Source organism: Ricinus communis, chromosome 5 (assembly GCF_019578655.1).
Source record: "Ricinus communis isolate WT05 ecotype wild-type chromosome 5, ASM1957865v1, whole genome shotgun sequence".
In the NCBI taxonomy this organism is placed as follows: domain Eukaryota; kingdom Viridiplantae; phylum Streptophyta; class Magnoliopsida; order Malpighiales; family Euphorbiaceae; genus Ricinus; species Ricinus communis.
In genome coordinates, this window is record NC_063260.1 from 27,869,782 (window position 1) to 27,886,800 (window position 17,019).

Genomic DNA, 17,019 nt, shown 5'->3' on the forward strand with positions numbered 1-17,019 from the left:
TCGCCACATTATGTCTTTTACCCTTGGAGAATCCGCATTGTATCCAGCCGTAAATAGCTTATTAGAACCGCAAGTATATCAGTATGTCAGTGTCATCAACTGACTCTAAAAAAGTCGATATAATCAATGCTAAATATCTGGAAATTGTAAAACCATTCTGCAATTCCAATATATCGTAATCATAATATAGCAGTTTCCACATAAACAGATGGCCAAAAGGAAGAAAAAAAAAACTCTGGCTGTGAAACAGATGTATGGTTTATTCAGAGAAACTTAAATCGGCAGCACCAAAGTCAGTTAAGAGTCCATATCCAGTGAAACCACCATGCTTTTCACTTCCACTTCTTAAACTTTCCTCCAAACATTCCATGTTTTCCATGCTTCCCATGCTTCCCATGCTTGAACTTGCCACCATGGTGCTTGAACTTGCCATGTTTGTGCGAACCATACCCAAAGGGAGCACCATGAGATGAGTGGTGAGCACCATGAGAGATGTGGTGAGCACCATATGCAGCTGCAGCTGCAGCAGCACCTCCAGCAATCATAGCCCCCATGCCACCATGCCCTGAAGACAAATTACAGGCTTTAGTAACTGACAAAATATAATTGAAATCCATTAGTGTATGGTGTCGAACAAACTTTTCTAACATCTGAGGCAATATTCATGTATCTCAAATGAAGTGGCAATTAAAGGAAAATATAAGAATTAATAACTTTTCAAATAAAGTTCAAACTAAAGGCCATCGATCATGGGATTGCAATGTACTTGAATGAACTAAACAACATAAGCTAATAGAAAAGAACTGAACTAATCAACATATCTAACACTCTCCCGATCAAAGAACATTATGGTAATAGTACCTGAATGGTGTGGAGCAGAGGGGCCGCCAGGGTAACCGGCCGGTGGGTACCCGCCAGCTGGAGGATAGCCAGCTGGAGGATAGCCAGCTGGAGGATAACCAGCGGGAGGATAGCCCTGAGGTGGGTATGACCCAGGTGGTGGTGGGTATTGCCCTGGAGGATATCCATGACCATGACCATGTCCGTGGCCGAAAAGACCCTTGTCATGGTCACCGTGCTTGTCCTTGTCCTTGTCCTTACCACCTCCCATGTTTAGTTAGCAAAGAATCAGTTAACTCTGCAGGATTTACAAATAATGAAGCATTAGTCATCTTCCTGTTTTAAAGAAATCAATTCATAAAACTATGAAACTTAACCAAGAAAGAAAAAAATTGTTAGATATGACAAAGTGGAGAACATAACGCACAGGAAACTACAGGTTTTCAGATGCAGATCAAATTAAAATTCTCTGTAATTTGTTTTGTTTAACAGAACTTGTTGATCGGAACTAAAATTTATTATTAGTCCGTGAATTGATCCAAAACTCTTATATCACCAAACACGCAATAATAAAAACAGTAAAGTTACTGGTTACTGGAGTTCAGTTTTTTTTTTTTTTTTTTTACTTACGACATAAAAACAAAAAATTTTAAAAGAATGGGGAGAGTTCGAAAGAAACAATATTATGCGAACAGGGATATAATAAATTGCAAAAGAAAATCAATTTCATCATATATCTGTAAGGGCCCACTAGAACTATATTTAGATTATCCGCAGAAGAAAAGATTCAGTTCCGGAAGTGCATAACAAGACAAAAAAAGAAGAAGAAGAAGAAGCAAATTCAAATCAATTGATCAATTCTCAGAGCTCGTATATGAAGCAAATTCAATTCAATTGATCAAATCTCAGAATTTAAACGAATCTGAATCCCAAATGTTGCACAGAGAGCAAGAGATAGAGATGCGTTAACCTGTTAGAGATCCGATTATGGAGAGAAGGGAGATAGATATTTTTGATAAGAGAAATGGTAGTAGAAATCTGTTTTTATTCATATGATATCTGACTCCACGCGCTTCTCTTACGCGGATTTGACGCGTCTAAGCATTTCTGCTAATACGGACACGTGTCATGTTTTGCTCCCAATTTGTAACAATAAATAGTAATAATGATAATAAGATTAAAGAAATTTGTTTGTTTGTTTTTCCTTGCCTTTTTTTTGTGAGAGCATTGGCTGTAGATACCATGATAAAGAATTTTTTAAATTTAATTAATTATTTATAAATTATACTGTAATTATTATTATTATTTTAATTATAAAATTTAATTAATTAATATAATTTAATAATAAAACATTAATATTTAATATTAATTTATAATTTTAGAGAAAAATAGTTAATTAATTATTTTTAAAAATATTTTTATTTTTATAAAATTCTAATTTATTAATGTAAATATATAAAATTATTCTAAAAATATCTATTAATTATTATTTAATATTATATAAATCAGTATTATCGATGAGTTGATATTATTATTTTTTAAAATTAAAAATCTATTATATAGTTAAAAATTTATTTAGTATTTATTATCAAGAATATTATTAAAAATATTATTTTTTCGAATTAGAATTATTATCTATTTAAGAAATTAATATAATATTAAAGTATAATTAATATGCTATCTTTTAGGATAGAATTAGTATTATAGACTAGAAAAATATTTTTTAGTTGATATAATATTATATAATTAATATATGCTATTTTTTTTATGATTAGAGTCAGTGTGTTTAGTTAGGTATGTAATTTATTAATTAATAAATTAATATAAAATTATAAAGTTGCATATAAATTTGAATTTCATGTATTAAAAGCACGTAAATATATCAAAATAATAATTTTATGTGTCAAAAATTAAGCATATATGTCAAAAACATTTTAGATATATATATTTTAAATTTAAGTTTTGAATATGTACTATATTAAACTTTTAACATAGTATTTTATACCAGTAAAAATTCTACGTAGTACGATCTAAATTAACTTTAGATATATGTACACTAAAAAAAGACTTTTCTAATAAGAATATGATTTAACTGATATTCGGAGTAAATTAGAAATATGAAAAAAAAACTCTTAATATAAATAAGTGCCAAGGATATTTATTTTTGAGAATAAAACCTTTTTAGATTAGAATTCTTTTCTTTATATCAAATGAATTTTTATTTTTTTATACCTAAGTGTTCTATTGTTTAGTTGCTCTTTATTGACCTTTATGAATTAAAAAAAAAAATGTAATAAATAAAAACTTGGAATTGATGTTGGATGAGCCATTAGGAAGTATCAAATATAACTTGAATCCTATCTACCACTACAACCACAAGCACTAAAGAAAATAGTCTCAACTCTCTCTACTTCCCTTGCTTTTTGTTTCTGTATATTTTCAGAATAATGATACAACCAAAAACTAGAAAACAACAAAACAAGTGGGGATTATTTTAATGGACCAGCTAAGGCTACTTTTATGAGACTCGGAAGTACAAACATTCTTGTCCTTTGTTCATAAGGTTACAGAGTTTGTCTTTGAAGGCATGAGTTGGGAAGGAATTGAAACATCCCAACTATGTCTGAGATTTCAGTATCCAAACAGAGTTTCATTTGAACCAAGTCAAGTTAAATCAGAGAATATAGTTATTGGCTAGGGTTCTTTTAATGTATTTGCTGGAGCTTATTAGGTGTGGACAAGGCACTACCATCATACCATGTTCTTATACCTCTATCATTCAGGTGAAATGAAAGCCCCTCCAGATGCTTGCACTATCAGGGCAAATACGGTTTATGGATAAGCTGCTAGCAGACGGACTTGATATTGACAGTGTTGATAATGTGAATTTTATTTGTAGCAGTATTTTGTCTAGACCATATATATATTGCTATTTCTTATTTTCTGTAACGAAACTCTAAAATGGCTGTCCTTTCCGTGTCGGATAATGTAAGTACAAATTCAAAAATTTGGTCTTCTGATATGTTGAGTCTCACTACACTTCAAACCTTCTAACAGGAAGGGAAGGTTGTTCTCCATTGCATGTTGCAGTGCAAACTATAAAAAGTAAATGGTGAATGGTGCAGATAAGAATAGAAGAAATAAAGTAAAGCCGTCAACTTAGCATATGACTGCGAATTATAGTTGGGAAACTCATAGTATTGGCTCGACATATTTAACTTGAATTGACAGCCGTGGATTTGTGCCTATGTTATGGCAAAGACTTCAAGTCATATGACCTTGCCAAGTTAGTGAAGATTGTACCTGCTAACAGAGAATTTTGAGAGGAATAAGCATTATGCAACTTTGAGATCAAATATAAAACAAAAGGTCAATGTCTAAAGCTATGCCTTGTGTTTCTAAATGTGTGAAACAATCTTCTAAACATGCATTTTCTGAGTGGACTTTCTCAAATCTTGCAAATGAGCACTTATGGTCTATAGCCTTTTGTGGTCATTGAAACTTCTTGTGCTCTTGGAAGCCTAAATTTAGGCAGGAGTTCCGGAGACATGTAATTTTGCTTATCAGCAACTCAGTGTCTTGACGGAAGGAGGCATGTTATATTTGGGCAATGCAGCTGCTGCCACCACAAATTATTGGAATTTCTATTTATGTGAACGACAGAAGGAAGGCTGTGTTACATCTCATAGCAGCAACAAATGCACACATTTGGGTCTAAAGAGTCATGCAGTGCGTGTAATGTGGTGGTGTTCTACGCATGCCCCAAGAGAAACATATAGGAGCTCTTATAATATATATATATATATATATATATATATATATATATATATAATTTTTTTTTCTTTTGTAATTTATGGGAAAAGATTAAAGCTACAATTATTTGCACATTAATGATTTATTAGTGCTATAGTTAATTCTTTTTATGCACTCACAATGCTCATGATGTAGTATTGATGTATCTAGATTTAACAGAGCCATTGTTTTGAGAGCTATACTTATTTACAAGTCCTCAACAGTTATATAGCTAATCTTCTTTCCAATCAACCTTTGACATGTTAGATCCGAGGTAAGTATTGCAAGTAATTATATAAACAAAATCATGCTTTACAATTCAGACAATATGCTCTATGGATTTCTTTTCTTTTGTACCCTTAGTTTTTTCGACTGTGCTATTATCAACACCTTTGTATTTATATTTTTATATGATAATTTTGTTATTCTTACAATAACAAGTGAAATTCAAAATAAATATGTATTCACGGTTATAATTGAATTAAGAATGAATTCAATTGAATGAAAATAAATATTTAGAAGTCAAAATCCATATAAATATCTTGCTCATTTAAATTGATTTTCGCTCGAAAAATACTTGTGAAAAAATTCATTACTGAATTCTTAATAAAAAATATGAAATCAAAAAAGAAAAATCAATTTAATGAACATGCATTGAATGCATGAATTGGGAAGATGCATTCAAGGCATTAGTAAACATGCATTAAAGGCATATAAACATGCATTATATTAATAATCAAATAAGAAATAATTAACAATAATAAGAGGAAGAATAAAAGTTCCCAAGTATTTGATAATGTGTATGTATAAAAAAAAAAGACGGTTCACTTGTGAATTTATAAATTCAATTTAGTAACATAGAAAAGACATTTGCTGATTTGTATACTAAATAATAACGTATTCTCAAAATAAATAATTGGTTTTGTATTTAACAGCGAAGTCAATAGGGAAGGGGTCAAATTGGGTAAAAGTAAAATGCATTGTCCGGTTAATAATATTGGGAACTAAAACGCTTTGCAGTATGGATACAGGGAAAGTAAACGCGCTGCCGTATTTTTCATGGGTGAGTCAAACGCTACCGTATTAATATTGCGTTTATTATACGCACACCACATTAATAATTGCCTAAATTAAAAGCACCGACTAGCAGACAACTACTGCTTAAATCAAACGCAGCTTTTAATTCTGCCCAGTGCCTATAAAAGCAAAGCTTCGTGTGGTCTCATTAACGCGAAATTTTTCATATCTGTGTCTCCGATTCTTCATCGCTGACAATAGATTTTGAATGTCTCGATGGCGAGTTTAGTTCTCTCTTTGTCGATTAATTTAGACTCTCTTTTTCGGAATTAGAATCTGAAAACGCAGAACACAGTAAGAAACCCTAACTGTAAACACGTTTACACTTTTCTTTCTGAATTATATCTTTCGTGAGTTTGTCCTAGTTTCTTGTTGCTTTTCGATAAATCGACCGGAAAAATTTAAAAGAAGGGAAAGCCAGAAAGAAAAGAAAGGTACATAAAGATTTTGAAATGTCAATTTTATGTGAAGCGTTACTGCGAGTTACATGCGTTCCAAGACTTTCAGATAATACTCGCTGGCCTTGATCGGATTGGACAATTGAAGTTATAAAAAAAAAAAGAGATTTTGGTATATTTCTATGAGTGACCTGTTTTCATTCTTTCATATCCTTATGCCCAAACAGCTGTTATATCTATGAAATTGAATTTTTGATGGATTATTTTGCTTTCGTGCTGCAAGCATTCAGGCCCTGTTGATAGGAAAGGGAAATTTAGGTGCGAACCATCCTCCTAAGTCATAAAAGACATGATATTGGTTAATAGTTGTATAAGCATTTTGTGGATTATCATCTTCTATTAGCATCAACGCAGAGTCAACATGCTTTCTAATCGAATTGATTAGTATGTTATGGAATAAAGTCCAATATCACTGCCATATATTTTTGATGTGCAGTTCTTCAAAAAGGAAATTAAAGTTTGTCATTTTGAATTTCTCTTGAATCCTTGATGTGCACAGGTCCTTACTAAAAATCATTAAGCTATGTCCAAGTAGTTTTCTGGGGAATTGTTGGTAACTTTCTTGCTCCATTATCTTCTAGATCTATGTTATGAACACTGAATGACCTTGAATTGATATTCAACTTATCCTTCTCCTTCTCCTCATAGTTAGTTTTGCTTGCTCCTCCTTTGGACACAATGCGTGTAAGATGAGAAACTTCTTGCTGGTGCATTTCAGACTTATTTTGTGGAAATCTATGTTAAGGTTTTTGATATACAGATCTTTAAAAACGGCATATGTATCTGTTGCCCGGATGCTCTGAGCTCATATTCAGGTTCTTGTCCAGTTTCATAAGATATACAATTGCACCTTAGTGCATTTTGCTACTATGTCCCTAGTTCTGTCATTTGTCCCTCCATGTTTAGCATCTCACCGAATCTCGGAATTACTTGTTATAATTAAAGTTTGCATTGAGCTAATTTCTTTACATTTTTTTTGGATTATCAAAACTATGATCGGTTGGAAATTTGGAATGATGAGATTGAAACTATGATGGAGAATATAATCCAAAAAAAATGTAAAGAAATTTGGATTGTGAGAAATTGCAATATTAATTATTGCTAGCAGTACTGTTACTCGCTGGTTTTATCCGAGTTGGTTGGTTTGCAATCTCTAAAAGTTAAATTTGGCAACGAATTATGTCTCACATGGACATATATTCTGGACGGATTTATATTATAAGTATTGATATACAAAGGTGGACTTCTCATGGAGGTTGCAATGAGTTCTCTCTGTGATGCGGATTTTATTTTGGAATTTTGGCACTTAATAAAATGTTTTGCAAAATTTGAAACTTAAGCACAACATGCTCATTTCATAAACAGAAAAAAAAAAAAGTACTTTTTTTGGTATTTTAGTGACATTAGGAACTGAGGCTTCTTTTTTACAATTGTGACTTGTGAAAAGTGTATCTTCATTACGTCAGTTTAGAATAATTTGTAGTATGTTTAAGTGGATGATTGCAGCAATGAGGTCTTACAAATCAATGTCTTCTGGTAGTGGAAGTGGATGCAGCAAGCAAGAATCTGAGAGTAGTAACTACTGTTATTTCTTGACACATTTGATAATGGTGCATGCTGAATCCAGTGTGTAACAACTCTTCATTTTGTTGCTTCTCTTGAGAATATGAAACACGGAAGGTGGCAGACATCATAACGTGCAGTGGCCGTGTGCACTTTCATGTATTTGATGCATAAATCATAAAAGCAATAATTTTCTCAAGTTCTTTTGGCCGGAAAACTCTTGTTTAAGAATTGTTTTTAAGCATATTTTCCCATGCTCATTCTACTAAACCTCTATTATGGATGTACTTTGAGAAACCTCTGGAGGGAGAGAAACATATATCCTTAATTTTTTTTGTTTTCCCACCAATGGGACAAGCTCCAAACAGGGCAAAACAAAGCCTAATCGCGAATGAAACTTGTACCCATCCCATTACCGAGCAAGAGAAGTGATTCACTAGCTGGAGGCCCAAAGAAATACTTGGAGACTCACATCCAGATCAAAGTCCAGACCTACCAACCAGTCACCACAATACTTCGACTCTGCTTGACGTTGGCGCTCCAATCCCTCTTGAGCAAGTTTTTAACTGCAGCAAGCAAGACAGAGCTGTCATTACTAGTTGCACTATTAACTGCTGAGATGGTATCCTTATTTTCTTTTAAATTTACTGGGTTTATGCATTTGAGGCAGTATTAAAATTGGTAGCAAAGATTGATTGCTCTGTTTTCTTGTTTGAGGACAAGTGAAGGGATAATAGCATTTTGAAGAACCGAAACTCGAAATCACGGCTTTTATTTATATCCCTTAACTGGAATTCAATCCAGTTCAAAAAGAGTCTTTTCTTTTTTATTTCGGGATTCCACAGAATCGTGTGAGGTTCTTTGAGTGGTTGCAATATGAGTATTGAACTTCAGCTCAACAACTGTACAGGGAAAGTTTTACTCTTCATCTTTATTTTTCGCTCCCTTCCTATATATTTCCTTACGATTTCTTTCTTATTTTTGAAGAAAAAGAACATGAATTGAAGATCATTATGATATTTATGGTAAATATGCTGAGAAAGGAACTAATTCGTTTTAACATTTTATGTCATTATGACATGTCAGAAATATAGTTAAACTTCATATGAAAGGTAGTTTCCGAGGCTTATGATTAGTGGTAAGAAGATTTCAATATTCATGCTGAAGCATTTCTAGCCTTCTAAAACACCGAAATAAGGACTCTGCTGCTCAATTTTATCATTCATTTTCTGTTGAAGCTTTAATTAGGTCTGCATAAATAATATGCTTCTGATTAAGGAAGGTGGCTAGGAAGTCAGAAACTTTAGGATAAGAATTCCACAGGCAAGGCTTTAATTTAAGAAAAAAGGCCCTCCTTTTACTATGGTTTTTATAAATCTGTATGTATTCCTGTTTCTTGGTCATTGATGCCTAATATAAGCTTAAGCAATCAATAATTTTTTTCTTCAATGATACATCTAGGAAGCATTATTTCAAATTATTGATCGTCTCAAAAACAACTTTTTACTGAAAAAAAGATTATCCATTTAAATGACATATATACGATTAATAGTGATAGTTGATATGTTTCTTGTTTGTTGAGTAAAAGTTAAAAGGCATGCTACAAAAGATGCCATCTTTTCTTAATGACCTTGGATGAATCACATTTCACCTGGTCTTAATTCATTCTAAAATTGGAACTTATATTTGGTCAATGCAGCTGCTGCCACCACACATTAAGGTCATTTATGTTCTGTGAACAACTGACAGTAGGTGGTGTTGAATTCATGGCATCCTAGCAATGTACATCTTCCAGCAGCAACAAATGCACAGACTTGGGTCCAAGGAGTCGTGTAGTGCATGACATGTGGTGGTGTTCTAGGCATGCCAGAAAAAAACGTAGGAAGGCTAGAGGATTGATGATGTCAGATTAAGCACTTGCCTGCACTACTTTCACAAATGGACATATCCAGCCATTGACCTGGTAAAATAGGGATTACGTAATCTCTCAAATGAATCATTACAGACACGAACAGGGTCTTTTGATCATGAAATACTGTTTCCAAAATTCAGTCCTTTTGGTTGATGCCCTTTAATTCTGTTTGATAGTTAAGACCCTGCTGATGCTGTTCACTAGAAGTAGAATCCTAGACCCCCAGTCCTCTGCTTTTTTGTAGCTTAATCACCACATCAGATGTACTGAGCCTATCAGGATGGAAAAAATAATGAACATCCTATATGAAGTTTCGGAGATGAGACTTTTCTCGTTGTTTGTGGATCCTGATCATAGCTCAACATTTGCTAGGCAAACATGTAGAAGTTAGAAGCTACAGAAATTAAACATGCCATTGAGAGAATGATAAATGAAGCTTATTTTAGATTATGAAAATATTTCATCGACAACACACTGCAGCACAAGCGGAATACAATTTACGAGATCTGATGACAACCCTTATTCTCTCTGAAACAAGGTGACGGATCTCTTTTTATGTATTGTAAACAGCTCTCCACATGGGAAAAGATTCACAGCTCTTGTTTGGCATCATTATTGTTGAGCTTGACTGGTTCAGGTTTCTCTTCTTCTCCTGCAATGCTAACAACCCTAGGACCCTTGATCTTATCAGGAGACAATTTGTTTAAAGATAAGGTAAGAACACCATTCTCAAGCTTCGCCTTGACAGAGTCCAAATCCACATTGTCTGGCAACCTAAACTGTCTCCAGAATTTGCCATACGATCTCTCCACCCTGTGCCATTGATCCCCTTTCTTCTCTTCCTCTTTCTTCCTCTCTCCACTCACCCTTAACACCCTGTTCTCCAGCAATTCAATCTTTAGCTCCTCCTTCTTCAACCCTGGAACATCTAGCATGATCATGTGACTTTCAGGAGTTTCCTTCCAGTCCACTCTTGCTGGTGAGAGTGCCACATTATCGTCCCTGTCAATCCCAAAGGGTATCTGCTCTAATACTCTGAATGGGTCTGCCCAGAGATCAGTCAGCAGACTTCCAGGACGATCAACAAATGGCAGAAGTGACGCATTGGAGGGACTCCAAAGCAAGAGTAAGAAGAAGCTGAAAAAGAAGCTCAGTAGCACTGGTCTCATTGTAAGTCTGCTGATGTTTGTTAGTGAAGTTGCTGTCTGTTTTTGGATAAGGGTTTTAAGACTAAAGAGTTGCAAATAGAAGAAATACGCTTGCTGCAAAGAGTTCAATGTTCAGTTTTGGTTTCTTGTCCGAGACAAGACTAGCCTGTGTATATATAACAAGTACGCGTGGAGGAATATGGGCATTCAGAGAAATGGGGAGAGTTCCAGTCACTTTGCCTCTGATGACTCATAGTCGGTTACCACATTCCCCATTCTTCCAGAGGCTTCATGTTTTGTTCATTATCTTGATTGATGAATAAAATTTCATTACTATCATTATATTATATATTAATATACTTTTTTTAACAGAATATATTAAAATTAATAATATTAACAAAATGCTAGAGCAGATTTTTTTGGACTCATTTGTAGCCCATTGGACATGCTAAGAAGCAAAAGAATGAAGCCACAAGCCAGGCTATTTTGGAGAGCAATGCCCGGGTTGCCATATCTGGCGGGTAATTTGCGTTTTACAGACATACAAAATGTTGTCGTAGCAATTCGATATTTGATTAGGCGTTGTTGCCGCTGAGGTATTATTAATGATAATGCAATTCTCCTCCTCCTTCTCTGGTTAATATCTTCAATTCGTTTCTTCTTCAAAAAACGTAGCAGACCCGTATTTTTTAGTCTCTAAGCTTGTGTTTTTCTTTTTCTATTTTCTTCTTTTTATATGGTTTATTCGGTAGCTGTTTGCATCTTCTTTTTCTAGTTTCATGTCTGTTAATTGCTGTTATGTTTGGCCCGTATTGCTTCTATCAATTGAAATGAGCACCTAGTAGCCACTTATTTAATGGGTTTTTGGTTTCTTCAGTCTTTCATCACTACTATACAGTTATGATACTTGGCGCTAGAATGTAGTCGTCCGATTTTGATGTGTTTCCGTAAACCCACAAAATACCGCAGCTTTTTCTGCGCTTTATATTTGATAATTATGTTTTATTACTTATAATTTCCTTGTTATATCTCTCTGTGAATCGCAAGAAGATATAAAAGCACAGAACCTTTCACCTTTTACACATTGATTATGCGATAACTATTTTGTATAATAATTAATGTATTTCTTTCTATCACTGTTAGTTTCTGTTTCATAAGTTGAAGTTTTGTGTTAGTTGCTCTTTAAGTAGAGAAGTGGAACATATTGGTGACCGGAGTGACTACCGCTTCTCCTTTCAATCGTCCATTTCCACGATTCGCTGCTACTCCGAGATCAAGTATTGGTACCAATCTTTTCAGAGCATTGACTAGCTTTACGACTGGAAGTTTTGGATTTCTTCTTGCTGATAAATGCAGAAAACTGACTACTTGTCGGGTTGAATCAAAATGGCTTGAGCCCTCAGAAAGAGTGCCGGGGTTTGGGAAGATTCTGATGACGGTATTGGCAGTGATTATGATGAAGAAGTTGAGGAATTGGAAGAAAATGACATGGATTATGAGAGAGATTAGGAGGAAGAAACATATGCTAAATCTACTACTAGGATAGTTGATAATTCCACATGGAACAATTATGATGAGGATTCGGAAGAAGACACATTTTTTGCATTTACTACTGCGATGACAGTTCGAAGCTCCACATCAAACAGTTATGAGGATCTAGCTAAAGGTCTCTCCCTTTTATCCTTTGTTCCTTTTTCGTTTTTCTGCATTTTTCTTGAATTATTCATCGTAAAAAGGAGGGGAAGAAAAAGAACATGAATTGAATATCATTATGATATTTATGGTAAATATGCTGAGAAAGGAACTAATTTCTTTTAACGTTTTATGTCATTATAACATGTCAGAAATATAGTTAAACTTGATATGAAAGGTGGTTTCTGAGGCTTATGATTAGTGGTAAGAACATTTCAATATTCATGCTGAAGCATTTCTAGCTCCTTCTAGCCTTCTAAAACACTGAAATAAGGACTCTGCTGCCAATTTTATCATTCATTCTCTGTTGAAGCTTAATTAGGTCTGCATAAATAATATGCTTCTGATTAAGGAAGAAGGTGGCTGGGAAGTCAGAAATTTTAGGATAAGAATTCCACAGGCAAAGCTTTAATTTAAGAAAAAAGGCCCTCCTTTTACTATGGGTTTTATAAATCTGTATGTATTCCTGTTTCTTGGTCATTGATGCCTAAAATAAGCTTAAGCAATCAATAATTTTTTTCTTGAATGATACATCGAGGAAGCATTATTTCAAATTACTGATTGTATCAAACACAACATTTTACTGAAAAAAAGATTATCCATTTAAATGCATTTCATATATATGATTAATAGTGATAGTTGATATGTTTCTTGTTTGTTGAGTAAAAGTTAAAGGCATGCTACAAAAGATGCCATTTTTTTTAATGACCTTGGATGAATCACATTTTACCTGGTCTTGATTCATTTAAAAATTGAAAGTTTTATGAGACTCGGAAGTAAAAACAATCATGTTCTGTGTTTACAAGGTTTCAAATCTATTTGTGAAGGCATGAGCTGGGAAAGAACTGAAAGAACCACAGCTCTGATTGAGATTTCATTATTCAAAAAAAAGTTCTCATGGAACCAGGCCAATTTAAATCAGAAAATACATTTATTAGCTGGGCTTCTTTTTTTTTTTTTTTTTCCTTTTAATTGTTTTGTTCTTAATCACCACAAGTTTCTCAAGCATCATGCAATCAATAACTTCATGAATTTGTAACTGTGGGTAAAAATGTCGGGTGCATGATTGGTCACATGGAAAGTGTGATGAGCATGAAGTTTAGACGAAAGGGAAAAAAAGGGGATGGCTGTACAAGATTCCCACATAGTCTAAAATGCGCTTCTTCTGCACAATTTTTAGTCTCCATTTCTTCTTCTGGGATAAATCAAAGTGAGCTTGTCTCTGAGCCCTTCTAATATGAAGTTTAAGTAGGCTGATTAGAAAAGCGAACCAACAAAACGAGGGTCATGATTGTTTCATGAGACACCGAAGTAAAAACCTTCATGTCCTTTGTTTATAAGGTTACAGATCTGTCTTGAAGGCATGAGTTGGGAAAGAATTGAAATGACCACAGCTCTGTTTGGGATTTCAGTATCCAAAGAAAGTCTCCATTGAACCAGGCCAAATTAAATCAGAAAATACAATTATTGACAGTTTTTCTTACTGTTTTGCTTTTTAATTGTTTTGTTAATAATCAATAGTTTGCTATAAGTTTCGGAAGAATCATGCAATCTATAACTTCATGAATTTGTGACTGTGGAGAGCAATGTTGGGTGCTTGGCTGGTCACATGGAAAATTCTACGAGCATGAAGTTTAGACAAAAGGGAAGAAAGGGGAGGGGTGGCTGGCTGTACAATGTTCCTCAAATATGGCACACATTTGTTGATGTGACTTGATGGTTGCATATCTTTTCGGCAGGAAGATGCCCACGGAGTCTAAAATGCCCTTCTTCTGCACAATTGTTAATGCCCATTTCTTCTTGTAGGGTCAGATTGACTTTGTCTTTGAGCCTTTCTAATATGGAATTTAATTAGGCTGATTAGAAAAGAGAACCAACTAACCCAAGTGATCTCTTGTTGGTTGGTTTTTTCCCATTCTGAAATGCATTTAGTTTACTCTTGTTCTTGAATTTCAACTTGCAACCCTTTCTACCTATATAATTATTCTGGGAAAAAAGGCTGATGATAAATTTTTTGCAGAAATTGGACAGCTTGTGGGATCAGAAGAAAGAGCAATTTTACAACAGAATGCAACTTATAACCTGGACAAACTATCAACAGTAAGTTAGGAAAATTTAAAGAGCTTCTTCATCTGTTATATGAATTCTTTCTTTTTCATTGGTGGAGGAGTTCAAAAGTTGTCATTCCATTTTGAGGTATTTATTAGAAGGAGCTTGATTGTGGAAATTTTAGTCAGTTACTATTTTCTAGAGCTTACTAGTTGTGGATAAGGCACTACCGTCGTGCCATGTTCTTATACCTCCATTATTCAGGAAAAATGCAAGCCGCTCCAGACGCTTGCATTATCAGGACAGATACGATTTATGGATAAGTTGCTAGCAGATGGACTTGATATTGACAGTGTGGATAAGGTGAATTTTGTCTGTAGCACTTATTCTATATCATATATTTTGCTATTTCTTATTTTCTGCATGTTGAGTCTCACAATATTTTCAAACATTCTTAGAAGAAGGTTGGACTCCATTGCACGTTGCAGTGCAAACTGGAAAAAGAGATGTTAAAATTCTGTTAGTGAATGGTGCAGATGAGAACAGAAGGAATAAGGTAAATGCTGATAACTTAGTATATGACTGCGAAATTATGGTTGGCAAACTGATATTGTGGCATGATATATTCAGGATGGAATGACACCCATGGATCTTTGCTTATGTTATGGCGAAGAGTTCAAATCATATGACCTCGCCAAGTTAGTGAAGATCGTACCTGTTGACAGAGATTTTTGACAGGAATGAGCATTATGCAACTTTAGGATAAAATATGAAACAAAAGGTCATATTAAGCTATGCCTTATGTTTCTAAGTGCTTGAAACAATCTTTTAACCATGCATTTTCTGAGTGGACTTGCTCACATCTTGCAGATAAGCACTTCTGGTGTATAGCCTTTTGTGCTCCTGGAAGCCTAAATTTAGGCAGGAGTTTAGGAGACATGTAATTTTGCTTATCAGCAACTCAGTGGCATGGCTGATGGAGGCATGTTATATTTGGTCAATGCAGCTGCTGCCACCACAAATTATGGGTATTTCTATGTAAGTGAACGGCAGACAGAAGGTGGTGCTGAATGCGTGGCATCCTAGCTGTTTTACATCATCTACCAGCAACAAATGCAGAGAGTTAGGTTGGGTCCAAAGAGTCGTGTAATAATGTGGTGGTGTTCTACGTCATGCCCGAAAAAAATCAGAGGAAGGCTAGAGGACTGATGATGCCAGATTAAGCACTTGCCTATACATTTTGGTTTTCGTATTTGTTTTTGCACAGGATGATTTATTAGTGCTATAATTATTGTTTTTATGCTCTCATAAGTTGCTTTCTTCACTGATGTTGCTTCAGAAACACAATGCTCATAATGTAGTATTGATGTATCTGGATTTAACAGAGCTATTATTTTTTCCTGCTTCTCAACTAGAAGAGAAGACGAGAAACATTTTACTGCTGCAGTGAAATCCAAAAGATGAGACCTCCGAGAGCTATATTTATTTACAACAGTTGTACAGCTAATTTTCTTTCCAATCAGCTTCTGACAGGTTAAATCCGAGTAAGTATTACAAGTAATTTTATAAATCAAATCGTGCTTTACAATTCAGATAAAATTCCGGAAAACCCAAAAACTGAATCTATTCTTGTTTGATTATTTTAATCTTTTGCAAATTTAGTCTTAAGTTTTTCTAAACCGAAATTATATCGGGTTCTATTTTATATTAAAATATTTTAATCTTTTCATTCTGAATTTTATTTTTTCTTGAGTTTGTCCATGTTTCCTTGTTGCTTTTGGATTACAAGAAGTTGAAATCGATAGCAGGAATTTTAAATAAGGAGAAATCAGAAACAAAAGAAGGATACATAAAAGATTTTAAAATGTTAATTTAATGTGAAATGTTACTGCGAGTTGCATGCATTCTCCAAGACTTTCAGATGATACTGGCTGGCTTTGATCAGATTGGACGATTGAATTATAGAAAAAAGATTTCGGTATTTTTATATGAGTGACCTGTTTTCATTCTTTTATATCCTTACGCACAAAGTTTTGGCATCTGTATAGTGTCATTTTTGGTATTTTTTTCTTCTTATTGTTTATTTCTTTTAGATTGCATTTTTGCTGCAAGCATCCAGGCACTGACCGATAAGAAAGGGAAATTTAGGTGTGAATTATCCTCCTAATTTATAAAAGACATGATCTCGACCAATAGTTGTATAAGCATTTTGTGAGTTATCCTCCTCTTTTGCATCGGCACAAAGTCATCATGCTTTATAGTCTTGTTGGAAAATTGAATGGAATTGATTAGTCTTTTATGGAATAAAGTCCAATATCACTATACCAGAGATATGTATCCATTTCTTTTCTTCAAAAAGGAAAGTAAAGTTGTCATTTTGAATGTCTCTTGTTCTCCATTTGGCTGTGTCTAAGTTGTCTTCTAAGGAATGGTTGGTCATTTTTTTGCTTTCTTATCTTTTATGATCTATGTCTTGAACACTGAATGA

General features: G+C 34.1%; 2 protein-coding genes and 1 pseudogene across 3 annotated transcripts; 1 reads left to right on the forward strand and 2 right to left on the reverse strand.

Annotated features, from left to right (window-relative positions):
* Positions 1-144: 144 nt before the first annotated feature.
* On the reverse strand, positions 145-1,961 carry LOC107261301 (glycine-rich protein A3-like). 2 transcript variants are annotated; one of them, XM_015719592.3, is made up of 3 exons: positions 1,811-1,961; positions 862-1,138; positions 145-565 (listed from the first exon to the last, which is right to left on the reverse strand). In XM_015719592.3, exons 2-3 carry the CDS (start codon positions 1,109-1,111, stop codon positions 333-335), a joined length of 483 nt encoding a protein of 160 aa, XP_015575078.2. In that variant the 5' UTR covers positions 1,112-1,138; positions 1,811-1,961; the 3' UTR covers positions 145-332. The 2 variants fall into 2 exon arrangements, with proteins under 2 accessions (XP_015575078.2, XP_015575079.2); XM_015719593.3 differs by lacking the exon at positions 1,811-1,961 and adding an exon at positions 1,268-1,800.
* Positions 1,962-10,069: 8,108 nt separating this feature from the next.
* Positions 10,070-10,949, reverse strand: LOC125368592 (22.0 kDa class IV heat shock protein-like). Its single transcript, XM_048374752.1, has one exon. It carries the CDS (start codon positions 10,809-10,811, stop codon positions 10,233-10,235), a length of 579 nt encoding a protein of 192 aa, XP_048230709.1. The 5' UTR covers positions 10,812-10,949; the 3' UTR covers positions 10,070-10,232.
* Positions 10,950-11,109: 160 nt separating this feature from the next.
* Positions 11,110-16,020, forward strand: LOC8280134 (annotated as a pseudogene).
* Positions 16,021-17,019: the final 999 nt, after the last annotated feature.